At 37.7% G+C, this 26,728-nt stretch overlaps 2 protein-coding genes across 3 annotated transcripts; one reads left to right on the top strand and one right to left on the bottom strand.

The window, feature by feature from the left end:
- The first annotated feature begins 4,288 nt into the window (after positions 1-4,288).
- si:dkey-5n18.1 (uncharacterized protein LOC570444 homolog) lies at positions 4,289-6,528 on the top strand. Its single transcript, XM_056266462.1, has 2 exons — positions 4,289-4,790; positions 6,242-6,528. Exons 1-2 carry the CDS (start codon positions 4,332-4,334, stop codon positions 6,419-6,421), a joined length of 639 nt encoding a protein of 212 aa, XP_056122437.1. The 5' UTR covers positions 4,289-4,331; the 3' UTR covers positions 6,422-6,528.
- A 3,687-nt stretch (positions 6,529-10,215) lies between these two features.
- dsc2l (desmocollin 2 like) lies at positions 10,216-25,138 on the bottom strand. 2 transcript variants are annotated; one of them, XM_056266460.1, is made up of 16 exons: positions 24,825-25,138; positions 20,525-20,627; positions 19,721-19,911; positions 19,518-19,631; positions 19,221-19,376; positions 18,961-19,102; positions 18,123-18,277; positions 17,838-17,972; positions 17,461-17,646; positions 16,740-16,987; positions 15,728-15,870; positions 14,462-14,683; positions 14,041-14,277; positions 12,862-12,977; positions 12,480-12,767; positions 10,216-10,488 (listed from the first exon to the last, which is right to left on the bottom strand). In XM_056266460.1, the coding sequence occupies exons 1-16, from the start codon at positions 24,864-24,866 to the stop codon at positions 10,276-10,278; spliced, it is 2,691 nt and encodes an 896-aa protein (XP_056122435.1). In that variant the 5' UTR covers positions 24,867-25,138; the 3' UTR covers positions 10,216-10,275. The 2 variants fall into 2 exon arrangements, with proteins under 2 accessions (XP_056122435.1, XP_056122436.1); XM_056266461.1 differs by having other exon boundaries at positions 19,518-19,622; positions 24,825-25,137.
- Positions 25,139-26,728: the final 1,590 nt, after the last annotated feature.

Below are 26,728 nucleotides of genomic sequence, written 5' to 3'. Positions count from 1 at the left end.
ACGAGCATGTGAATAATCAGTGGTTAAAACTCATCTTTACCACGATATCACAGCAGTAAACCTAAACTTTTGCTGTGTTCCCTTTATTTTACTGACGACTGCTTCTCAAATCTCAGAGTTCAATGCAGGATTCGCAAACCGCTTGCTCTTGAAAGACGTAGTTTTGAGTTTTATATTGTGTAGGTCTCCTGCTAACTGGCTAACTCACATTATTACTGTCTTACTAAAATACTTCTGCTAATCAGTTGTGGGCCACTATTACCTAAAGCTGTGTCTATGAATGCAGATTGTCTGTCGTTCCAACGCTATCTCACGACCAATTCGTACAAATTCGTATGAGTGATTAAAAGGTGGCTAATTCGTACTAATTCATACGACCTCACTCGTACGAATTTGTACGATTTGTCTAAACCCACGTGATGGGTAGGTTTAGGGGCGGGGCCAGGGGTTCATACGAATTTGGTAACTCATAAAATATGTATCGTACGAATTTGTACGAGTGAGGTCGTATGAATTAGTACGAATTAGCCACCTCGTAAAATTCGTACGAATTGCTGTGAGATCGGGCTGGTCGTTCTCACTACTTTGAGGAAATATTTGTTTTACCAACGTTTATGTTACATCAGATCATTCACTCCAGGCCTCGGCTATTGTACATTGCATACATGCACTGTTATTGATACAGTTTCTGCGTATTCACCGCAATATATTAGAAAAATACTCTCAGGGTATCCGCGGGGTCTTGAAAAGTATTAAAAGGTGATAAATCAATTTTGGGAAAATTAAGACCCTTAAAAAGTATTAAAAAGTCTTATCACGGCTTTATAAAGTCTTAAATTTTGAAAGTATTTTTTCTAGGGATGCACCGAATATTCGGCCACCGAAAATAGCCCAAAAGTGCATTTTTGGTTTTCGGCCGAAAGACTTTTATCACCGAAACAATACGGCCGAAATGTTGTGATGACGCAAACAGAAACCGCGACCTGCACGTGCTTGTCTGAAGCAACATGTCTGCGGTGTGGACGTATTTCAGTATATCTGAACCCGCGAGGAGACTGAAGCCTTGTTTATACTTTCGCCTGCCTCCGCAGCGCGAGTCTCCACAGACAGCGCGCGCACCTCTCCAAACGGTCGAGGCGTTTATACTTGACGCGCTCGCCGTTGTACTTTTCTTTGAAACGACAGGGGACGACTCAAGTAACTGTCCTCTAACCATCAGGAATCGGTGTAAAGAAGAAAGATAAACACGTGACAATGTTTATTTTTTAGTAGCCTACCACCACCAATACAAAAATAATCATGTAAAACCCAGTAAACCCTGAGATTATTACTTGTGACATTACAACAAAATATGTATAGGAATATGTACTAAATTAACGCTCTCTTAAATATTTTCTAATTTCACTAAACATATTTCATTAAGTTTCGTGTACATTTGTATTAAACATGGACCTTTGTTCATTAAAATGGCTTTTTATGCTAGTGTATGCTCATTTTTAAAATGTAATCAACTAATTTAGACGTGCAAACTGGGTGCTGGTGTGATGAGAAGTTCATGCTCGGCTTTGTTTTTATGAGAGAACATTTAATTTTAAAACCTTTCTGCAGGCCAGCAGATTATTATTTAATGTACACATGAGTGGGGTCAAGTTAAACATTTTAATTTGAATTCTATTTTATACTGTGCATTGTGCTAAATAAATATTTGCATAATTTGTAATTGATTTATTCTTTGAAAATGTTAATTTATGCAATTGCAATGCCTTGATTTTAGTAAAGTTTGTACACAGTCATAACCATAAATGCAATGGTACTTATAATTGGCATAATTTATTTCGGTTTTTCGGCCTTGGGTTCCTCTTTTTCGGTTTTCGGTTTCGGCCAAGAATTTTCATTTCGGTGCATCCCTAATTTTTTCTGAATTAGCTGTCCAACAGTTTGAGTCCCAAAAACATCGTAAAAGTGTGTGAATTTAGTCATTTTTATTTTTTTTTTAAACGAAGAACTGAGGCACATGTCAGCATGATTGTTGTTGAGGGTGTAGCAAAGTTTTGTTTTGTTTTTTAATAAACTTTGCTTTGATTTACTATCCCAGCCTATTTGATTTTTTTTTTTATCAGAGTGGTCTATAGTCTTTATCACAAACTAAAACTGTTCAGTTAAAAGTATCACTGATGTAAATGGTTACAGCTTGAAGTGGCGGTGAGGTATTAAAAAATATTGAGAAGGTCTTGAAAAAGTCTTGAAAAGGTATTAAAATTAACTTCAAGATTCCTGCATATACCCTGACTCTGTAAATAAATTAGTACCAGTAAAATACTCGGTTTGTTGATGGACATGCACTTTTTAATTCTGATGGTGAGGAATTACAGTTGCAACCTCTTATAATGTACCTCAAACTGACTGAGTAGTGTATCACTGTGAAACGTCCTGCTCGAGTCGTCCTTGCGATGGAGGTTCGGGTTGAATAAATAGCTCTTCCAGTGTTTCATTATCGGACTCACGTTCGCATTAATATGGTCAAATCGACATCATTTTTCGTTACTGTTTAGTTTACAGTGTAGGAAGCCTCAGGACAAGCAGAGCTGATGTTGTTATGGCAATGGGCTTTTTGTTTTCGACGCGCTGTACACGGTAGGCCAATCACAACAGACTGAGCTGTCTGGCCAATCAGAGCAGAGTAGCTCGCGGAAAGGAGGGATTTAGAGGGATTAATTAATTAATTTGACGAGTCGTTTGAGAATCATTGAAAATGTGATGATGTGCAAATGTATATTATGAGGAAATTAAACAGTTTTTTTTTTTTTATTGTTTTACCTTTGATGAATGTAAACATGTTGTAGGAGACTCCACAACAACATTAGGAAACTTTAAAATAGCATAATAGGGGCCCTTTAATACCAGATGTAAACAGGGCCTTAGATTACATTTGCCATCGTTTAATGCTTACTTAAAGTTAAAGGTGCTCTATGTAACTTTTCTACTAAAATGAATCCTTTTTTATTGCCTGTGTGTGAAGGGGTTGTAATCACACATTAAAATGATCCACTTGTCGAGTTTTGCTATTACCTCTGAAGGCCAGTATTCCTATTTCTATGTGAAGTCTCCGGGTCGGATTTACCGCGAAATCCAACGGATGTGACGTGCATGCGCGCTCCCGAGCCTCTCTCCTTATATACAGTCTATTGTAGACGGTCAGGGAGTTACGTCCGGTTAAAGGCGCACGTTTTTCGGCTTATATCTCAGGCAATCTTTGATCAATATTCCCAAGACTAATCGTTCGTAGTGCTGGACGGGGCCTTTCAAACGAGCCCACCCCCGAGGTCCAACTCGCCCGGCTCCCCGAGTTATAGCCGTTCGAAATCGGGGGTCCCAGCGAACGGCGATCCGGTAGGGGGCGTCCCCGAGGCCCGCCACTCTAGCGTTCGGGCAAGGGTTCCCCTGGGACCTCCTCCCCCGAATTTGAGCTCTCTGGGTCTTTGCGTTCCAGAGATACGAGCGATTTTCTTCTGAGATCGTGACGTCACCGGCGTCCGCAATTTTGCAGCGCGCCCGATGGTTTTCTGCTAATATCTCCGCGAAAACACCACCAAAAACTATTGAACTTATATGGTTCTTTTCAGCTCGACTAGATGGTCCCAACGAGCTCGGTGCTCGCCGAATCCGTCTAGTATTCGCCGAGATATTTGCGTAATAGACGGTATTGTCTATGAGTTCGAGCACGAGCGCTCTTGTAAAATTTGGTTGCAATCTGAAACATCACCACTAGAGGCCGCTAAAAGTTACATAGAGCACCTTTAATCATTAAAAACACTACTTATTTAATAACGTAATCTCTAAACGAATATCCCTTTTTCATGCTGTACATTGTAATGTTGTGAATGATAAAATCACTTTGTCGTATTTAAAATTGGTTGTAGTTTTTAGTGTTTTATTTCTCATTTATTAAGACAAAAATTGTATATAATTTTAATATCGACCATTTATTAGCTATCAGCCACAACATTAAAATAATTATTGGCATTTCGGTACCAACATTTTTATATTGGTTCATCACTCGTACTTGTACTTCACTTGCACGTGGCATGCACTATAAGAAATGTCAGTGGTCTGCATCTTCTGAGAGCATTGTTGCACAACAACAGTTTCGTAAGACTTGTAGGGAAGTTAATGCAGCATAAAATTGTTTTTTGCTGATGTTAAAAAATGTCAGATGACAAACAATTTCTCAACTCCATCATGTGACCAGCTAACTCAACCTTAAAATCTGTATGACTTTTTTTCATGGGCTTCACATTGGAGTCTCATCATCTTCTCACTCGTACTTAATCATGGTCAAGCACTGCATAGTGGTTCTCCTCACGTTTCTGTCTTTGACCAAAGCAGGCGTCTGTGAGACCCTCCCTGGATCCTGCAGGATCGTGTGTGACCCTTCCTCAGATCCTTCACATGACCGGAGCAATGGGTTTGTCATCCCTCTCACCTCATCTGGAGCAGGACCTCCTGGTCCACCTGGACCTCCAGGTAAAGCAGGTCCTCCTGGCCTACCTGGACCCTCAGCTATAGGTTCCTCGAGTCAGAGAGGTGTAGCGTTCAGTGCTGCGCTGCAGGAAGCCTTCGGCAAGAATGATGTGCTAAAGTTTAATGATGTGATCACTAATCTGGGAGCCGGTTATGACTCGTCGACCGGAGCTTTCACCTGTAAAACAGCGGGAGTATACTACTTCAACTTTCACATTATGAAGTCTGGACAAAACCTACTAGTGGACTTGGTTCTCAATGACCAAACGGTGAGGTTACCTTATCAACATGATCCTTTTTGCAGTGATTTTAACAAAGGTTACCCAAGAATGGTAAAATATAAGTAATATAAAGGCTGCTCTATATTTTCATGCATAAAAGATTAAATGAATAAATAAATAAATGCATACATAACATATTAAGCGTTTTATAATTATAAAATACACTACTGTTGAAGTTTGGGGTCAGTAATGTTTTTGAAAGGAGTCTATTTGATAAAAATATACAGTAAAAACTAGTAATATTGTGAAATATTATTACAATTTCAAATAGCTGTTTTCTTTTTTCATACATTTTAAAGTGTAATTTATTCCTGTGATGGTAAAGCTGATTTTTCAGCATCATTACTCCAGTCTTCAGTGTCACATGATCCTTCACAAATCATTTTAATATGCTGATTTGATGCTCAAGAAACATTTCTTATTATTATCAATGTTGTAGTTGTGCTGCTTAATATTTTTGCGGAAACTGATACAACTTTTTTTCAGGATTCTGTAATGAATACAAAGTTTAAAAGAATGGCATTTTTTAACAGAAATGTATTTTGAAATTTTTGTATACATTTGTATTATAACAATATAAATGTATTTGCGATCACTTTAATGCATCCTTGCTAAATACAAATATATTAATTTTATATATATATATATAAAACAAAGTTAAGTAAGTGCCAATGTAGGCTAAATCCAAAGCAAGTTTTTAAAAGGCTGTCTGGGAAATCTTATTTATATTGTTTTTATATTTTTTTTCTACACACTATTGAAATAATGTTTGAAAATGTTTAGCTTCGGGTTTATACATCAAATCAATTAAAATGATTTTTTTTTTAAAATAATTTTTAAATGAGCATAAATCAATTTGTTTCTGATAAAAACGCACTTGATTTCAAACCAGAATGAAAAACATTAAACATTACAAATCTCAAATTTGGTCAATATTTTAACTGACCATAAGACATGTGAAGTTAAGTTCGAAAGCCCTACAATTTAATTATATATATATTATATTTTAAAAAAATCTCACATTTTCTGCTGGCCCTCTAGCCCCCCCTTGGGGTTACTGGACCTCAGTTTGAAAACACGTGCCTTGTTGCTTTTGTAAAAGACTGCTACGTAATAAAACCAACGCATTCGCTGCAACGCATTCTCATCCCAAAGCGTAATATATTGACTCTTTTGACAAAGCGTCTATATCCAACGCACATGGCACCCTTTAGCGTCAATATAACACGCTTCGGTTTTGGGTAGGTTTAGGTCTGGGGTAGTGTTAGGGTTAGACCACTAGGAGGCGCCATATATCTGCGTCTCATATGACGCTAAAGGGTGCCATGTGCGTTGGATATAGACGCTTTGTCAAAAGAGTCAATATATAAAACACACTAACACACTTTTTGTGCAGTCAGTGTAATAAATCTGATCATTTCCGGGGTTGTGTGTTCCAGGTTGTGGCGAGTGCAGCGGCAGTGGACGTCCTGCATACAGATACTGCGAGCAACAGTGCAGTACTGCAGCTGAAAGCTGGAGACCGGGTGTATGTTCGGCTGAACAAGAGTGAAGTAGGCAAGAGGGACTCACAAAGCCGCTTCAGTTCCTTCTCTGGTTACCTGCTGTATGAAATCTGAGACTAACATGATTCCTTTCTGCTTTAAACTCTTTCTGTCCGTTTAAAGGAAGCATCTTTGCATTCAGACTCTGTGTTTCCTTGAATAAAGAGTGAACTTGGCAATTTGCCTGACTCAGACTTTTCATTGAATGCTGAATCAATTCTTGCATTTTCTAAGGCCGAAACCTTGGCGAGATACTTCACAGTGACAGGGCACTGGCACTGATATATTAGGCTTGGACTTCAGGGACACTGAGGATGATGATACACTAGTAACAACAGACATACGCACTCAGCAACACCACCTCAGTCACCGCGTGTTAACAGCCCTGTCTCGCCCCTTCAGATCAGAGAGCTGTGGGAGAAAATCCAATCCTCACTTAACCTAGCAGAAGTGAAAGGAAAAATCGGAATTGTGATTTATAAATTTGCAATTAAAAGGTAATTGCGACCTTTTTCCTAATATCTTACAATGCAGAGAAAAACGTCTGGATTGACAGATATATAGGCTAAACTTGCAATTCAGAATTTCTTTCTCGCAATTCCATGTTCATTATAAATTGCAATTCTGACTTTTTACTCTGAATTGTGAGGTATAAACATGCAATTGAGAGTTATTAAGTCCGAATTGTGAGATTTAAAATCACAGTTGCAAGAAAAAAAAGGTAGATTTGTGAGATAAAAAAGCTACTTTTCCATACACTAGCCTGGCTACTACAGAAAAACAGTAAATTGCGAACTTTTACGTTTATTCCTCAACACACAAAGCTAATAAATTACCTTAGCAGACTTGACAACACACAAGTCTTTTTTTTTTTTTTAAGTTGAACGCATTTGATAATATTTTAAGAACTTTATGCAAACATAGTCTATTTATATATTGAAACGGGTATGGCAGTGGGGAAGATTCATTGGGCACAGGTTTGTTATTTACAGAGTTCTTACCTAAAGAAGCCTATGTGCCTAATTTCGACCCCCTGCCAAATTATTACCCCCCCCCCCCCCCCTCGTTGAAGTCAGTGACTGATTAATCCTAATCCTCCCCCCTCCCCCACAACTAATCCTTAACCTACCAATGCTAGGGGGGTAACACCATATCCATAATAAAGGCTAGATGTCTAAGGCGGAGTCTCTATCGTCATCACCGGCGGCCATCTTGTCACAGGCAAGCTTTCTGGCGGGCTCTGTGTTATCAGCAGCACGAACACAATTACTCTTATCTCGTTGAAATCTTGACGGATTTACAAACGGTTTGGTTTCTTACAAACGTTATTAATGTGGCTATAATTCTGGATGATTATTTAACTTATTATTCATAAGTGTGCAGTGTCATCCCGACGTTTATAACAAACCAAACCGTTTGAAAATCGGTAGAAAATTGAGCAAGTTGAACCATTCCAACCATTACACAATGTTACGAGTGAGCGAGCTGCCTGTGACAAGATGGCCGCCAGGTGCGGACGTCGACCTCCATTGGCCAGCAGCGCGGACAAGACATCTAGCCTTTATTAAGGATATCTATGGGTAACACAGGCAATGAAACACAAATGTGGACATGTATGACAAAAATAAACAATACAATGCACATGACATCATAAACATGATTAAAAGTTAGCATTAGTTACTTAATATTCATGAAATCATTCACATCCTCCGCAGTCCGCACACTCATTTTACTTGATCCTTTTCTTGACTCTATTTGAATCAGTCATAAAGCAAGTCACTGGAGTTGTTAACTGGAGGCTTTCGTGTTTTTGTATGTAGTAGGCCTATAACCAGAGCCAGACAGTAACGGAGTACATTTACTTGAGTACAGTACTTAAGTACAATTTTGAGGGATCTGTACTTTACTCGAGTATCATTTTTGGGGAGTACTCATGACTTTACTCAAGTACATTTGAGAGGCAAATATTGTACTCTTTACTCCAATACATTTCTATCCATAACCGTGAGTACCCGAATAAAAAAAAAAAAAAAGTAAAGTCAATTTGTTGTTTCCCTCTCAAACGTGATTGGATTGTGCAGGCGCCACTGATTGGGACAGCCTATCAGCAATCACTTTCAGCTTTCCGCCAAAGTCAACTCCATGGTCAGATTTTATATTACACATTAATGTAAGCCAAGCATTTGGTTTGATGTTCTTGAGTATGTGGTGTGTTTAACACAGTCAGGTTCAAATGTGGCAGTGGCGTAGCCACGAGGGATTTCTGATTTCTTAAAAAAAAAACTTTAGTAGGCAAAATATATTTTTACTGATTATGTGAATTACACTGCGCAAACCAAAGTAGGCTACTACCCAGCGAATGAAGAAGGGTTGGCGCTCAGTCTCCACAGTACATAAAATATTTAAAAAAAAAAAATAATAATTTCGGGTTTGCATTTATGAGGAAAAAACGATATTATGGACGTGTTCTCCGTTACAGACGTGAGCGCTCTGAAAGCAGCATAAAAAATGCTTTAAAACTTTCACAGAGACATCAAACAGAAAACACAAAACCTTTCTTTAACCTGAATTTCGTTTTGCATTAATTGTATCTTAATTTGAATCAATGTTTCATCAACCAATTGCCTGGGTTTAATAAATAAGAAGTAAATAGCAGACGATAGATAAGAAACGGAGGCGCCGGCGCGTGAACTGTGAATGAATTTTATTCAAATATTTACAAAGAACATCACATTCATTTCATTGTATCATTTTTGCAATTGTAATTTCTGTGTAACTACACTTTTGCCATCTTTGTTCAGCCTTAAACAATGTGTAACTTTGCCTTTTCATCGTATGTGCTGCAGTTGAAGTTTCTGTGCCGCCTTAGCAGCGTAAAGACAGCATTAGACAATAATAAAATGTCTGTAATGAATTTTATTCAAATATTTACAAAGAACATCCCTTTAATAAATCTACAATCAGAACAACCCTCTAAATATATATGTTGTTTACCACAAATACAAAGAAAAACTTGTGCTGTCATAACAAAACTGAAATATCAAAGAGCTAAAAAAAAAGGTACTTCTAAGTGTAGTTTTTTTTTTTTTTTTTTTTTACCAATTCTTTAACCTACATCTTCATTCAAAGTATAAAGTGACTTACATCCAACATATTTGGTTTCTTTTCTTTGAAATTCAAAATAATTGCCTAAGCAGGATGTAAAAAATAACACAAAAACTCCAGTAATACATTATGGCCTAAGGAGGAGTTTAGCGTCCAGAGTTGATGTCAGGTGTCAGTGCTTTTGGGGCTGAAGAGCGCGTGAAATTCCACACGTTGCCCAAAAAATGTTTATGAGCACACTTCATCATGGTCTTGTAAATATAGACTCAGATAATACTTCACGCGGCTGAGAATTGCAATTGATCGGGCAGAAAATAATGTATCTTCTGTATACTAATATTTAAACTGTCCCTCCTCAGATCTGTGAGGAAGAGGATTGCAAAGCAGAGCAAAATGTAGCAAACAATTACAGAAAAGCTTATTTGCATCATTCACACACACAAAAACTTAACAGACACACACACACACACTTGATTAATCCAGCAGAAATACATGCACTGCGATGGTAATTTTCTAAATCAGTATTTTTTTCCAGTAAAAAATAACTAAACATACTCAAAACAAATGTACTTGAGTAGCAAAATTCTCAAAAAATAGACTTTTTTTAGAGAATATATCGTATGGAGTCAAACACACATTTTTTTCATACTCATATTCAGAAAATGTTGTTTCTCACGTAAAATTCATCTTGTTTTTAGGATGTTTACATATTTTACTGGGAAATAAGATAAAAATACAGTTTAAGACCATGATTTTTTGCAGTCTGCTTCGACGGCCCCTAGCAAACAGCATACGGCGCTCTCTCGTCTCAGTCACCTCTTGTTTTACTTTACGCTTTTATTTGTCGTGTAGCAGACGTCAGCCAGTGGTCTGAATTTGGGGCCGAGAGTGTTCAAAAAGTCCAGTGGTTCCGGTTCACCCAAGTTGCTACAACATCCTACAGAGCCCGCAGGAGAGCCCGCCCCCTCATTACCATAAGTCTTCAGAAGGTCGTCCGCGTACCTCCCCTCCTCCTCCCCTCCAAAGTAAGACAGTTTCTGTCACAAAACAAGGGTCAAAATTAGGTCACATGAAAACGTCTTCAATGGTGCATGAAAGTGTAAAATATGACTTTACAATGTTAATGAATGTGTAATAACATTACTTTGCTAGTCAGATTATATTACTAGGGCTGCCCCCATAATAATCGATCAAATGTTAGTCGACGAGAAGAGGCTTAGCCTTGTTTATACTCGACGCGTCCGCACAAGCGCGAGTCTCCGCTGACTGCGCGCGCATCTCTCCAAACGGACGAGGCGTTTATACTTGACGCGCTCGCCGTTGTGCTATTCTGTGAAACGACAGGACTCGGAGTAATTCTCTTCTAAACCACCAGGAATCAGCAGTGAAGAAGTAGTTTGCCGTTTATTAGTAGTTTATTAATTGCTGATTCATATAAAAAGAGTAATAAATGCAGTAGGTTTATTACTTTCACTGCATGTAAACTAGTTAAACAACTGAAGCCTTATTGAAGAGTGTTTAAACCTTAATTTCATCAGCAGGGCTTACTTCTGCTATTGTAGGCTTATTTTGTAAATATAAGCAGTTACTTTAGACAAGTGCAAACTGGGTGCTTAATCCAAATGTGCTCCTATTCACAAAATGAGAGGCTTTTATGGTCGCCCATCAATGCAAATGTCTCTGTGTATAGAAGGATCATAAACATGCTGGTACAGACGTACCAGTTCGGCCAGATTCGGCTCGAAGTCGTTCATCTTCGGATGCGGCGCCGCGCGCAATGTTACAAAAAGTGCCGTGCACACCGCCAGGCGAAATGGGGTCTTGCGCACCCAACGCGCACGACCGCCCATACCGCAATTACGTCATTTTAGCCGCGCGCACCTTCGCGCTCTTGCGGACGCGTCGAGAATAAACAAGGCTTTAGTCGACCAAATTTTAAATAGTCGGTTGGCTGCAGAAAAAAATAAACTCCACAGGAATTGGTGAAGTCATATAGTCCATGACGGACAGATTGTTAACATGGCTGGTCTATGTGGTAATTATGTTGGGAAGGAAATCCAAACATTTGCCTATCATGCATTGACTTCAAACGTGGCTTATCATTTGAAACATCCAAGTAGTAGCGTAATGTTAGCCACTTTAAGTGGCCGCTCGCTCTCACGTTATATACAATATAAGGTGCATTATATCCAAGTGTTCGTGTGGAGTGTAGAAGAAATTAGTACGGAGCTTACTGCATGATGCTTAAAGGGACAGTTCACCCAAAAATGACAAAAAATCATCCCATAATTTACTCACCCTCAAGCCATCCTAGTTGTATATGACTTTCTTCTTATATTAAAAAAACATTCTGGCTCTTCCAAGCTTTCAAATGGGAGTGAATGGTAACTGAGATTTTGAAGCTCAAAGAAGAAAAATATCCATATTTATAACTTTATAAACTGTAATCATACCATTCACTCCCATTATAGCTTGGAAGAGCCAGGATATTTTTTTTATATAACTCAGATTGTGTTTGGCTGAAAGAAGAAAGTCATATACACCAAGGATGGCATGAGGGTGAGTAAATTATGGGATAATTGTCATTTTTGGGTGAACTAACCCTTTAACTTAATGTCCATTTCTATCTAAAGGTGCATCCACTCTACTGCATTCAGCATCGTCAACTTCATCTTTGCAGGCAACCCGGACTCAAACACTAGTTTACTGATACATTATAAAAATGTTTAGAGATTCTCCTTTCTGATATTTTTTTAACACATTCATAATCATCGCGGCAAACTTTATGCATGCACTAGATCTTAATTTATGTTTTAAAGGCTCAGTAATATGGTTTAGTATTTATCTGTAATGTAGAACAATGTTAGCAGAGTGTTTACTTATAACATTCTTCCTGAAATCTTTAGTCAGGGGTAGCCCTAATAATTACTAAGTTAGATTTGTATTAAACATATGTACAGGTGTTGGTGAAAATTTCTTCATATATTATTGTTAACTTGATTAAAAATGTCATGTAAGTTTAGCTCACTCTGTCCAAGTAGTGGCCATTCGTATTCCATGAGTCGAGAGCACTCGTATTTGAGAATTTCTGGAAATTTCCGGCATTGCCATACAGGTTGTTATCATAGCGTCCGGATGTGTAGTACTTTTCTGTCCCAAAATCTTGAGTGGTGGTGTTGTACACGCCGCCTCCCTGGAAAAACTGCTGCCCGATATGTCCTGCAGCTGAATTCACGTTTTTACTGACCATGGCGCCATTCTGGAGTGACCCGTCCATTGCATCTGTCCCAGGAATTATCATCAGAGCTCCCTCCTTCTAAAGAGAGAAAAGCATTCACACAAACATGGTTAAAGTCTCTTTGTGGTTTCTCTGATTAATTAAACCATTTAAAAGGAGGTGTTTTTCTTACCACTTCTTCACCAGGAGCCTCAGTGTTGGATTTCAGCAGCATTCCTCCTGTTCCAGTATCATCATTGATGTACAGCTTGTCTCTCTTAGTACTGCATATGAAGAGAACTAACAGACCTGATACGAAAAGAAAAACAGAGGGCAGTGAGATAAAGAGAGTCAGATCCATGCATTACAATTCTGATAATTGTTTTTATTTTAGCCTATAAAATATAATAATATATATATATACACACACACACACAAGTGTTTGGTGGTATTTTATTCATTAAAGAATCCTGAAAAAAATGTATCACCGTTTCCACAAAGATTTTAACTATCACAACTGTTTTCAGCATTGATATTAATAATAAATGTATTTTGAGCAGCATATCGGCATATTAGAATGACTTCTGAAGGATCACGTGACACTGAAGACTGGAGTAATGATGCTGAAAATTCAGCTTTGCAATCACAGGAATAAATCATATTTAAAAATAATTGTTACTGTATTTTTGATAAAAGCAGCCTTAAATGAGCCCTTCTTTCAAAAAACATTACAAAACTCTTACCTAAAAATTTTGTCTATTTATAAATATACACTACCGTTCAAAAGTTTGGGGTCAGTGAGAATTTTATTTTTATTTTTTGGAGGAAAGAAATCAATACTTTTATTTATCAAGGACAGTAAAGACATTTATAATGTTACAAAAGATTATATTTCAAACAAATGCTGTTCTTTTGAACTTCCTATTCATCAAAGAATCCTAAAAAAAAACTAAAAAAAACTGTACAACTGACAGACCAACAACTGTTTCAACATTGATAATAATAATGTTTCTTGAGCATCAAATCCTCATATTATACTGATTTGTGAAGGATCATTTGACATTGAAGACACTGACACTGGTGATGCTGAAAATTCAGCTTTGATCACAGGAATAAATTACACTTTACTATATATTCACACAGAAAACAGCTGATTTACACTGGAATAATATGTAATACTATAACTGATTTTTGTTGTATTTTTAATCAAATAAGCGCAGCCATGGTTAGCAGAAGAGAATTCTTTTAAAAGTATTTAAAATCGTACCGACCCCAAACTTTTGAACGGTAGTGTAAGTTGATGTAAATGTATGCAATATATCAAATAAATGTATGTAATATATGGTGGTCATAGCCAGAAGGGGGCACTCACATAACAGTAGCAACAGCAGGCTAGAGAGCACTAAGGCAAGGATGCCCAAACTGCCCAAAGAGGTAGACGCACTTCGAGCCCCACATATCCCCACTCCATTTTCCTCCCTCTCACAGGAGCACACTCGCACATTCATGGTCTGCTCTTTCCCGACTCCCTGCAGATCCTTCACCAAGAGTGGGACAGAGTAGACACCGTTTGGCAAGGGCACTGCCTGTTCCAGCACCACGGAGGAATCTAAATCAGAGGAGGACATGATGTCTGTGATCATCACTCTGCAGCATTAACGCTTTCAGTTTATCAGCCTTTGTTTGTCAAGTTCTAGCAATATTGAGAAATAATAACAAAGAAAATGCTGATAAATCAAATTCTAAATCTGTAACCCCCAGCCTCAAGAAACATCACTACTGTCTATCCTTACCTGTTCTATCCTTCAGTTTCCACTTCCCATCATGCTCTGCTCCAAATTCGAAAATGAAGGGAGTGGAGAACGGTGGCTTGTCGAGGTCCACAGCTTCAACCAGAACTGAGCTCAGCGCATCACCCTTACTACAGATGACCAGGTCAGTACTCGGAATCACAGGCATGTTGTCATTCTCGTCTTCGATCAGGATTATAACCATCCCCTTTCCTGCCTTCTTACCTGAGGAAAAAGAGATTCCAGTGAGTCCCATGTGAATTTAGGGACACATTGTCAGAATTTAACTAGTTGCCCATGCTGTAAAGACACACACCATAGCAGACTTGATTATTTGTCTAGTTTAAAGACGTGAAAAATTCGGAGAAAATGTCATCTTAATGAAAAATAAGGTAATTGCGACTTTTATTTCTCAGAATTGCGACTTACAATTATGGCTTCACACATCTCACAAATGCAACTTACCATACCTATGACCTTATTTCTCATAATAACGACAAATGTATCTCAATTGCAAATTTCTCTTAATTGTGACTTTATATCTCACAATTGCAGTCTTATTTCTTGTAACTGACAACTTCATCTCAAAATTGCAACTTTGAATCTTATAATAACTGCAAGTTTATATTTCAAAATAGCGACTTTCTTACAATTATGGCTTCACATCTCACAATTATGACTAGCTCTACATTTTTAAAGTGTGACAATGTGACAAAATCCCCCTTTTTTAACAGGTTATACGTACATAAATACCAATGTACGTATAACGTACATCAGTTTCTACAAAGCTGTGACCAGTTTCACAGCCCACCAATAAAATTAGGTCATCAAGCAGCAAGAACGCCATTAGCAACCTACAGAAAAGCAACCTGATAATGTCCAGTGATAAATGACACATAAGAGTTCAAGAGAGACGAATGTACACCAGCTCTTCCTGGAATCTCATTCAACATCATTCAGTGTTTAGAACATGTACTATCAGGTAGTACATGCTGATCATCATCAGAAAGAAATGTTACATCACAAGCCAAAACCCTGACGAAGACTTCTCAGAAGCCTTGAGCTATTTCTACCCAACCACACCCAACCAAATGGTCTTTCATTAACAGTCAGAGAAAACACACACTCCTGTTCATAGAACAAAAGGGTACAGAGTGTACACACAAATACACAAAGATTTCAGTTCTGCATAGGTGTGTGTAGTGCTGAATGTCCACAGATTATTAAGTTAATGGCTTAAGCTTGATTCATGTGACTGTCCGTACTCACTCTCATCCACTGCTCTGATGGTTATGTTGTACATGTCCTGGTGGACCAATGGTGATTCTCGGTCTATAGTCTTGGCTGTTTTCAGTTCTCCAGTGCTCTCCACCACAGTGATCCAGTTACCTGGGTCAGTCACCTTATAGTACCTTACACATAGATAGAATAGAAAAGTGAGAAAGTACATTCAAAATGTGGCATACAGTTTTTATAACCTATAATAGCTTGTTTTCATATGACGTCACGCCGCTGCGTTGCCATGGCGCGAAATGCAAATGGAGGGCAGGAAGTGATTTGCTGTATTTAGAAAGCACTATAACAAACTCAAAATGCCTATGTTTTGCGTCATTTATGGTTACTTAAATCGACCAAACCACGAGGAGTTTTTATCTTGTACCAAAAGCTGTTGTTCATAAGGGGCGAAAATGCAAGACATTGACCGAAAAACTCCGGAAAAACGGCTTGCAAACCTACGTCTGCGGTCGGGAGGAGCCGAATGGGAAAATGCGCGTGTGTGCAGTGATCACTTTGTCAAAGGTGAGTTAATACAACTTAAGTGGCTATGTTTGTGTAACGTTTCCGAACTTTGTAAAGGCAAAGTATGTCTGTAAGACGAGGTAGTTAATGATATCTACCGCCTCGATGGCAGGAAAATCTTTCAATTCAGTTGAAAAATCGCTCCTCTTCATAACGTAAGGATCACGTCCAACATAGGTTTGATTTTTTGTTTATATCTTTCTCTTGTCATAGCGTGTAAAGTAGTTCAGTACGGACTTTCCTCCATCTCGTCCATTGCGCTCTTCACTCCCTGCCCTCCATCTGAATTTCGCGCGTCATCATAATCACGTGACTGAACCCCAGCTATTAAGGTGGTTTTCAAATTCATGTCTTTGGGAGCATTTACATTAGGCATGTTCTTGCTAGTCAGAGCGCAACAGAACAGAAGATCAAAGACCACTTGAATGCGTATGGTGGTGCTTTAAAGATAATTATTTTGTTAGCTAAAAACAAAACCCACTTTATTCCATTGCTGTTCTTGGTCTCTGGGTCCAGAGCTTTATAGGTTCCAATGACGGTTCCATTGGGAACGTTCTCCTTGACTTTAAGATTTAGAATGCCAGGGTTGAACTCTGGTCCTTCATCTTCATCTCCCACACTAAGCTCTAATGGCACAGAGAGCCAGGCGGCATCAGTCCCAACCAGTGGAACTGCATTACGGGCAGTTATTTCCAGCTTCACCACTGGAGTTTTTTCAAAATCCAATCCCTGAAAGGGGAGCATAAGGGGAATGAGAACATTGAGAACATACTCTACACAAAATTCTCAAAACTCTCTTGTTCTCAATAGCATCACTACTGTGAAGAGCTGTCAAAAGCTCTGCCTTGAAGAGCAGAACTTGTGTTTGCCTGTCTGGTGGATGTACTTTGTATAACAGGGTGTGGTTGGACTGCACATGCATATCCAACAGACAAGCATTTTCACACACAGCCCTAAAATGGTGAGCTAACCCTGCAGAGGTGCTATAAATAAAACCAACACAACCCTGTCAGAGAGTGAACAAGAGCTCTCAAGATAATGACTATGACCCTCAGCAGAAACTATCCCAACATGAACTTAGCAAAGTGCAAATTCTGCCAAAAACTGATTAATCAAGGACATATGGGGCTTATTTCTTGTCAAAAATGTTATTTTCAGATGCTGGTAACTTTCTCTACAGACTAATATTTTAATTATTTCACCTTTATGACATACAGAAGCCCCTCGTTGGTTTTGGGGTCCGTCTCCATCCTGAATTGTCCACTCTCGTTTCCTTTGGTGACCTCAAAGAGGGCCTTCCAGTTGGGTGTGTTCACCAAATCCTTGTCTTCCACTGGGATCCTAGTAACTAGCACATTTTCTTGGTTCTCCTTGACGTTGGCTTTGTACTGTTTAAAAAAACCCAATTTGATTGATTCTTTAAACATTAGATACCACAGTTTACGACATACAGCCTTCCAGTTGTAGATGATAAGTATGAAAATACCAATGTTAGCTTTACATTGATATTCTTGTTCTGATTCGTTTAGTAGTTAACTTGTTTTCTTGTATTACTATATAGACAATAAAAGGGTCATACCAACTTCTCTTTAAAGGTAGGAGGGTTATCATTAACATCTGTGAGAGTAATCACAATTATTCCTGTGTTGAAGAGCCCAGTAGGATTGCCGCCCATATCTCTGATCTCTATGTTAACATAGACTTTGTCCTGAGCCTGAGTGGGAGGAACAAAAAACGTTACTATTTACAGTACATTATTCCCTGACTGAATACATCTGAAAATGCAACACAGAAAGACATTGTAGATGCAACACCAGCCCTATAACACACTAACACATGGATCTATTAAAGGATAGAAAAATACCTCTCTGTCTAAAGTGTTGGTTTTAGCAGTCAATTTTCCAGTAAAAGGTTCAATGGAGAACATGTCAGTAGCATTGAGCAGAGTAAACTTGATCAAGGTGTGTGTGGTGTTTGCCAGATCTTTATCTGTGGCATTCACTTGTCCTATAGGAGTACCTGAAAAACAGAATACAAATATACTTAAACATGCTAAAAAAAAATCAGGGTTGGTTCAGTATATTTTACTGCATTTCTCAGTTAGCATAAAAGTTATCTCACAAAAATCTCACAAAAGCCTGTCAAGAAATGTCTGGGTCATATTTCACCCCAAAATATCATTAAAAAATGAATAAGAAATAAATGAGTGATTATAAAAAAATATATATTATACGTTTATATATTTTGTGAAAATTGTTTTCATTAGTTAAAATAAAATATACATTTTAGATGAAACAGTTTAACTTAAAAAAAAAAAAGTTGAACTAAAGTACTAAAATTACTTTTATCAAAATAATTTTGAAGTACACATTTTTTTTAAAGTGGTAGTAAATTAGTATTTTTCACCATCTTTAATATATACTTTACTTTTAAAGTAGTAAAGTGTATATTAAAAGTAGCAAAACAAATACTACCATGATGTATAATGTACTATAGAGTGTTTATGAGAATATATAATAATAAGAATATAAGAAAAATCATCTTTTTTTGATGCAAATTGTTATAAAAATAATGTAAAAAATATAATGGGCCTAAAAACAGGCTTTACATGATTTCTAAAATATGAATTCTTATTTTGATCTTTTGATTTTGGTGTGATATACTGTATGGTCTGGACTTGATAGGTGAAAATGCCTCTTTACCTGCCCTGCACCGTTCTTGTACAGAGAAAAAGCGACCTCCAATAAACTCAGGGGTGTTGTCATTCTTATCCTCCACATTCACAGTGATGGGCAGAAATGCATCAACTTCTTTGCCACGTACGTCATACACACGAGCTATAAACTACAACAAGAGGGACGAGAGAAGCAGACTTATTCAGTTGTACTGATGATGTAATCATACTCCAAAACATTAGCTCCTGCACCATTCTCTGTATAAGGCCTGGAATATAGAGCCTCACGTTGAATTGTGGGTACTGCTCACGGTCAACGGCCCTGGTCACCTTCAGCATGCCATTTGTCCTGTCGAGCAGGAATAGGCCCACAGGATCTGTCGTAACACCCTGTCCACTGATCTGATAATACACTGTGTAATTTACAGAGGAATCAGATGCAATCTGTGAAGAGACACACAGCAATGTACAGTAAGCAAAAAAAACAAGAAGTATAAAAAAGGTCAAATTGAGATCGAGGAAGGGAGGATGGAACCGGAAGGGAGTTATATAATGACTTAAGTAGAGATGTAGCTAATGTCTCACCATCTCCAGGTCCTTTGGGAATGGAGGGCTGTCATTCTCAATAAGAGAGAAAGGCAAAGGTCTCCATCTTCTCTTAATGCGCTTGTGAGCCACGCTGCTGGACTTCTGAGATGCCTGAAGCCAGGACATGTAGAGAAACATTACTTATGCTACTGATCCAGATCATACGGTTTATGGTTAAGAAATACAGACCGTAGTTTTACCTCATCTTTACAGGACAAGATAATGTCTACCCTCCAATCCAAGCCGCTCTCATCCTGCACCAGTACAGAAAACCGTTTTGTTGTAATCACCAAACCACGAACTGTGATAATGGTCCCATCTGTATTTACAGCGAAGTCAGGGTCGCTGGAAGTAAAGGCCACGGGCTTGACCGCACAGCCTTTGAGGGTCACTGTGAAAGAAAATAATAGTAACATCAGGTAACCACAGCTAGGCCTTATGTCTTTCCAAAACCATAAGTAGTTTGAATCTATTGTTGTGGGCATGTGTCTTCCTATGAGTGGGCACTGAAGTTTTCAAGCTTCAAAAAGGTTGCGCCATAAAATTGTCACCATTACTGTTAACTAAAACTAAAAAAAAATTTGTTAATTTAAATAAAGCTAAAATACAATAAAATAAATATTCGTTGAAAGCAACTGCAATAAAACAAGTACTAAACTTACTTAAACTAAAACCAAAAATAACGAAATAGAAACAATAGACCTTTCATTTTCATGTGACTCTTGCAATACTTTAATGCTGCTTTCTGTCCATTTGAAGGTCACAAAGAAAGTCCCACCGGTTTGGGATTACATGAGGGTGAGTGAATAATGACAGAAATTTCATTTTTGGGAGCAAATTGAGAGCAATTCTTTTGCCAATAACTAACCAATTAACTTTGCTACTGTTATGTTATGTAGCTTAATTAACCACATCAGCTGAAGGAAAAGCTTAATCTGTAGAAAGTCAGACGAGGTCAATTCATGTCATTCGGACAAAAGGATTAGTAAAACCACAAAACGTACATGCTTCCGTGCCCTCAGAGATGACATAACCGGCGGGCAGTCTCTTAGGAACCTGAGCAAGCACAGGCCTCAACTCACAAGACTCAGCGCTCTGAAACAGCACCTGAGGGAAGAATTGAAATTGAGTGAGAGTGAGCATAAAGGGAAGCATCACATTCCACAGTACGATTGAGCAAAAGTAAAAGGCAAGTATCAAGCTTAAAACATGACTTCCAGTTCTAATAAATCAGAATCCCTCTAGCCATCAACTGTCCAAAGTTTCACTCATGTTTATGCTTATAACTTTTGAACCATAAGGGCTAGTAGCAAAATATTCCTTGGCTCAAGACGATTCGTTTGCACCCTATGACGTCATTTACCGTCATGTAAATGTATCCGCCATTTTGAATTTTTTGAAATACCTACATATAAATGTCTGTAACGCCAAAACGAAATGAGATAGTTTCACCAAATTTGACACACACATGTATGGGCTCACTATGAGGACACATAAAAAAATAGTAGTATTGTGCCTCTTGTTGGGGCTATAATAGAAAAAACATGAAATTGCCATTGACTTCAATGCAGTATTGTGATATAAAATGCTATACTTAACGAATGCATTGCTGTAACATTATGAAACTCAGTATGTGCCATCAGCACCATGCCCTGAAGGTACTCAAAAGATTTCGAGACAGCGCCACCTTTTGGTCAAATGTTATAACAATGAATAATGAATCTGCCTATTGTAATGACACTGGTCTTAAAGGGATACTCCACTTTTTTCTGAAATAGGCTCATTTTACAATTCCCCCAGAGTTAAACTGTTGAGTTTTACCGTTTTTGAATCCATTCAGCCGATCTCTGGTTCTGGCGGTACCACTTTTAGCATAGCTTAGCATACATCATTGAAGTGGACAAGACCATTAGCATTTCTAAAAAAAAAATGACCAAAGAGTTTCTATATTTTTCCTATTTAAAACTTGACTCTTCTGTAGTTACATCGTGCACTAAGACCGACGGAAAATGAAAAGTTGCGATTTTCTAGGCTGATATGGCTAGGAACTATACTCTCATTCCTGCGTAATAATCAAGAAACTTCACTGCCGTACCATGAGAGCAGCAGGCGTAATGATATGACGCAGCGCCTGAAAATAGTTCCGTTGTTTTGACGGAAGGTGGCCTATTTTCAGGCGCTGCGTCATATCATTACGCCTGCTGCTCTCATGGTACGGCAGTGAAGTTTCTTGATTATTACGCAGGAATGAGAGTATAGTTCCTAGCCATATCAGCCTAGAAAATCGCAACTTTTCATTTTCCGTCGGTCTTAGTGCACGATGTAACTACAGAAGAGTCAAGTTTTAAATAGGAAAAATATAGAAACTCTTTGGTCATTTTATTTTTTAGAAATGCTAATGGTCTTGTCCACTTCAATGATGTATGCTAAGCTATGCTAAAAGTGGTATCGCCAGAACCGGAGATCGGCTGAATGGATTCAAAAACGGTAAAACTCAACAGTTTAACTCTGGGGGAGTTGTAAAATGAGGCTATTTCCAAAAAAAGTGGAGTATTCCTTTAATAGATTCCTTCAGTAACGCCGAGAACATAGATACCACGTTTGCCGTATTTGGCCGAACTTCCTGTCCGCCATCTTGATTTTCATTCAATACCTACTTTTTCAAACTCCTCCTAGACCGTTTGTCCGATTTTCACCAAAATCGAATCGTAACATCTCCAGACTGTGCCGACTAAAAGTTATGGATTACGTGTTGATAGACAAAACACGTTTTTCATATATAACGCAGCAGCAAATATATTATTATTCATAATTAATAATAATAATAAAAATATATATTTAAATTAAAATAATTAAAAAGACTATTCAGGCTTTATCTCTGCAATGCCAAATATTGGTTGAAAGTTATAATCCATTAAATCATATTTTTAGTTACTGTATATATGAATATTCAGCTATTTTGCCTTAAATCATATTAAAATGTCTTTAATTGTTCCTTGCTGCAGTTGGTCTGACACTCCCAGCCATGTTGGCATGTCTAATCGTCTTCTTGCGCTTGGCCCCGATAATTGCTGCTTGCAGCTATATGTTTAATTGTAAATTAAACTTAAGATCAAACGAAGGAACTAGATTGCATTTTACAAATATTTCAAACATTATATACTCATTGTTGTAATAGTATACTGCATACTATTCTGTATTGGAGTGATTGGTTTACACTGCAAAAAAAAAAAAACGTTCTTAATCAGTGTCTTATTTTCTTGTTTTACACTCTTTGTCCACCACATTATATGAATTACCACCTCTGATTATATGTTACTTGTTCTAAACAGCTGCATAATATAAAGGCATTACATGTGTGGCAAACAAGCAGTGATAAACCGAAACAATCAATGGCATTATCAAGAATGACATGTGACTAATACAAATATAATAAGAACATAAGAACAAAACCAGCTTTAAGGAAACAACATCGACAGCAGTTGTCAAGTACTCTACATGCTGCTCAATGGCATTCTGTCTCATTTCATGGTGTAATGTGATGGGTTTCGGTCAGATATCAGCTTTATCTTATCTTGAAACCAGCCTAATTGTCCAGAGGAACCTGTAGATCTACAGACTTGAAAATGTTGCTTTAGTAGAGTGCTGAAGTGTTTACTGTGACTGTGTATTCATGTGATATTTACTGATGCCGAACAAAAAGGGCAATACAAATGTCATTAAAACATGCAGGAAATAAAAATGTAGTTGAATGTATATAACAATTTTGAAGAAATCACTCTCTTGAAAACTTGCATTTGGGATTAAGTCGAATCATCATTAACAAAAATGACCCACCACGGACATTGTTTCTGTTATATAAATGAGAAACATTAGATAATCTTATAATAATCACCTTTCTCATTAATCAACATTAGTGGTCAGTGAATTGAAATGAATGAATGAATGAATGAATGAATGAATGAATGAATGAATGAATGAATGAATGAATGAATGAATGAATGAATGAATGAATGAATGAATGAATGAATGAATGAATGCATGAATGACGACATTTACAATATCACTACTGAGTCTTCAAAGCAAATTAATTAAATGTAAATATTTGAATTTATGGGTGATACCAAGTAGACCAATTATCCCAACCATTTGGTGAAGGGGGGAAAAAATCAATCAGACTATTCAACAGCACATAACTAATTAGTGAGTACTTCATTATGCTATACTAGTGAGAACGTTATTATTTATTTATTTATAAATTTACTATTTATAATTTTCTAAGTAGTTTGGGGGGAAAGTAGGAAAAAGTATCTATTCATAATGTTTTATTATCACTGGAGATTTTTTTTTTTTTTTTTTTTTTATAAACCATGGTACCCAGATAGGTGACATTGATTCCATGTTGAAATTCCATCAGAATCATCTTTTGGTTGAGGTTGAAAATTCAATGCTAAATAATATTGGATCAATGTTGATATTTCAATGATTTTCAGTGTTAAAAAAGACAAACATTGAATCAATGTAGATTTTTGGTCAGCTTCCCCCACTGGGGGAACTTAGACATAGGCTATGTCAATCCATCTGTTTCCTCATTCAACACTTTATTCACATTCATGCTCCTCATTTTGGTTAATGCATTCAATGTTGATTCAGTGTTGGTCTGCTATCTGGGTAATGTTTCAACCAAATTACCATAGCACTACAGTTATTGACTACAATAAAACGTGATCACATGGTAACCACAACTGTTATGAACAAAAATGAAATTATAATGAAAGAAATATTCTAATATCAGGAGAAAGTAAAATAAAGTAAACATTTCTAAACATGCTTAAAACTAAATATACATTTATTTGAGAATAAAAATTATAATGATCAGAAACTGTAGGCTATCCTTGCAACAAGATACTTGTCGTCAAAATGTTTTAATTGTTTTAAGGATACATTTTCTGTTTATTTTACTTATAAAACTATTAAAATATTGACGTTTATCCAAACATATTTAGAAACAAGTATCCTCTTATAATTTTTTTCTTCTATTTTCTTCTATTTCATTTTAATAGCGTTTAGATTTGTTTAAGAAAATATTTGTTTAGTGTAGTAGGGCAGGCTAATAACAACTAACTAGCATTTTGACGGAAACTATGGTTACCAAGGTAAATCAGCAAGGATACGGTAAGAATTCTGGTAGGCCCACAATAGCCTAACGTTACAGTTATATGACCTAAAAAATAAAAAGTAGCCTACAAAGCAAAAAACAACAACTGACGACATTAACTTTCTACACAACAAAATGTAACTTACCAAAGTAAGCAGCCAGACCGAGAACAGCGCGCGCTCATACATCCTGCTGTGTGTGTATGTGATCTGCAGTAGTTGAATTTCTCTGGACTCCACCACACTGAGTGTATCTCACAGACGAGCTCGGATAAAGTCCTCTGGGCGCGGTACGACTCTCGTGTCATTGAAGTCTTTATTATGGGTGTGGCATTGCCTCAGCTTCTCACTTGATGTATCAATAGGGCTGAATGGGAGTCTGAGTACACTAAACAGGTCAAACTACGCTTTGTCTCTGACTTCCTTAGCTTGGGAAGCTCTGGCTGGGAGGCTTAAACTCCACCCCAAACTGCCCCTTAAAACTCCCTCTGAGTTTGTGTGTGTAGGAGAGAGTGACAGAGAGAGAAAGAGAGAGAGAGAGAGAGAGAGGGAAGTTATACTGTAACAGAGTAGCCTTTCACCTGTTATAGAGTTTCCAGACATGATTAATGCATGACACAATTAATCTCCATCTTTTTGGGTGGAGTGTAGGAGGTGATTATACAGACAGTCATCATTTACACATTCAGCAAATAAAAGAAACCTTTTTTAGGTTTTGCATTTAATCACCGGTTAAGTCCATTAAAAAAAAAGATAATAAAAAAGCAATCCCAGCTTGAAACTACTCACATGTGCACGCCTTTTCACGTGGGGCGTGATTTATTAATTTTAAATTATTACCTTTCATGTTTTGTGGTTTGTTCTGTATGTCACTGGCTTCTGATTTGCACTGTCTGATACTGGGATGCATTAAGTCTTTTGCAGAGTATGGAAGTATGCAAAGTCTTTAAGGAAATCGGGGGGACGGGGTGTAAAACAAGTAGAAAAGGAGAACAACAAAAGGACAGGATACATGCTTCCCTTCAAACAAACTCTTGAAACACTGATAAGAGAGTGACTCAGACTGAAAAAAAATGACTCAGAGAGACTCATGAGAGCTACAAAAACATCACAAAACACAGAAAGTGTTCAAATAATTATACTATTACATGCTTTCAATATGGTGCAATTTAAAACATGAGACTTAAATCCCATGTTTTTGTTGAACAAACTATAAGGTAAGTGAGATAAATTATTAGGCCATAAAATTTACTTATAAAGTAGCCTAGTAAGTATTCCCGGGTCGCACCTTCTAGACTTCTTCCAATAATTTAAATCGCACAACCAGTCTGTTGAACTACATGTCAATTAATTTCAATAAAAACCTAAATTATTTTATTAAAATACCAAATAATAGCCACAAAAAAAAAAAAAACAGCTGTCCCAAAATTTGCACAACCATGTGTTGGAGGTCAAGTATGTTTTTTATGATTTTTTTAGTGTTGTTGAGGTGGTTAGTTGTTGTATTTTTGTTTGGCCATGGAGGGTACCACTAGCCGACTCTTATGGCGCTTTTCCACTGCTGGTACGGCACGGTTCGGCTCGGTACGGTTCGACTCGGCGCGGAACGGTTCGGCTCGCTTCGCTTTTCCACTGCGTGGTACGACTCGACTCGGTACGGCACGGCTCGGTTCGCTTTAGCTCGGTTGCTTTTCCACTGCAGTTAGTACCTCTTCAAAGTGGGTGGGACTGATCGTTATAGTTGCGCAACTCCTCGGCAACCAACGAGAGGAACGTCTGCACCTCGTCCACTGACCACGATTCAGCCATTTCTTTTTTTGAAGTTTTCATCTTCTTTTTTCAAGCAAATACTTTAAAAACAGGTGCTACAGCGTTGGCTGTTGTCTACTGCTGGCTATTTAAATCTAGCGGGTTAGTGTCTCGTGTCGCAAATACAATGACGCTGGTAGTGACGATTCTGTCTGACCAATCAGTGATCTGCAGTGTTTTGACGTCACATTTTAGTACCGGTACGGTACGCTTGGAACCTCAACAGACCAGGTACCATTTAA

The sequence above is a fragment of the Rhinichthys klamathensis genome, unplaced genomic scaffold (genome assembly GCF_029890125.1).
Source record: "Rhinichthys klamathensis goyatoka isolate OS25496 unplaced genomic scaffold, OSU_Roscu_1.1 h1tg000248l_1, whole genome shotgun sequence".
NCBI classification, from domain to species: Eukaryota; Metazoa; Chordata; class Actinopteri; order Cypriniformes; family Leuciscidae; genus Rhinichthys; species Rhinichthys klamathensis.
Note: the sequence above shows the minus strand (reverse complement) of the source record. Positions and strands in the feature narration are given on the sequence as shown.

Bases quoted from the DNA above. Each gene is read 5' to 3' on its own strand.
- si:dkey-5n18.1 (XM_056266462.1), top strand. From the start codon at position 4,332: ATGGTCAAGCACTGCATAGTGGTTCTCCTCACGTTTCTGTCTTTGACC. The intron at 4,791-6,241 runs GTGAGGTTACCT...TGTGTGTTCCAG, and splicing joins TGGTTCTCAATGACCAAACG to GTTGTGGCGAGTGCAGCGGC.
- dsc2l (XM_056266460.1), bottom strand. From the start codon at position 24,866: ATGTATGAGCGCGCGCTGTTCTCGGTCTGGCTGCTTACTTTG. The intron at 14,684-15,727 runs GTGAGTACGGAC...CTTTTTCCTCAG, and splicing joins CATCAGAGCAGTGGATGAGA to GTAAGAAGGCAGGAAAGGGG. The intron at 10,489-12,479 runs GTGAGCTAAACT...GTTTTGTGACAG, and splicing joins ATGGCCACTACTTGGACAGA to AAACTGTCTTACTTTGGAGG.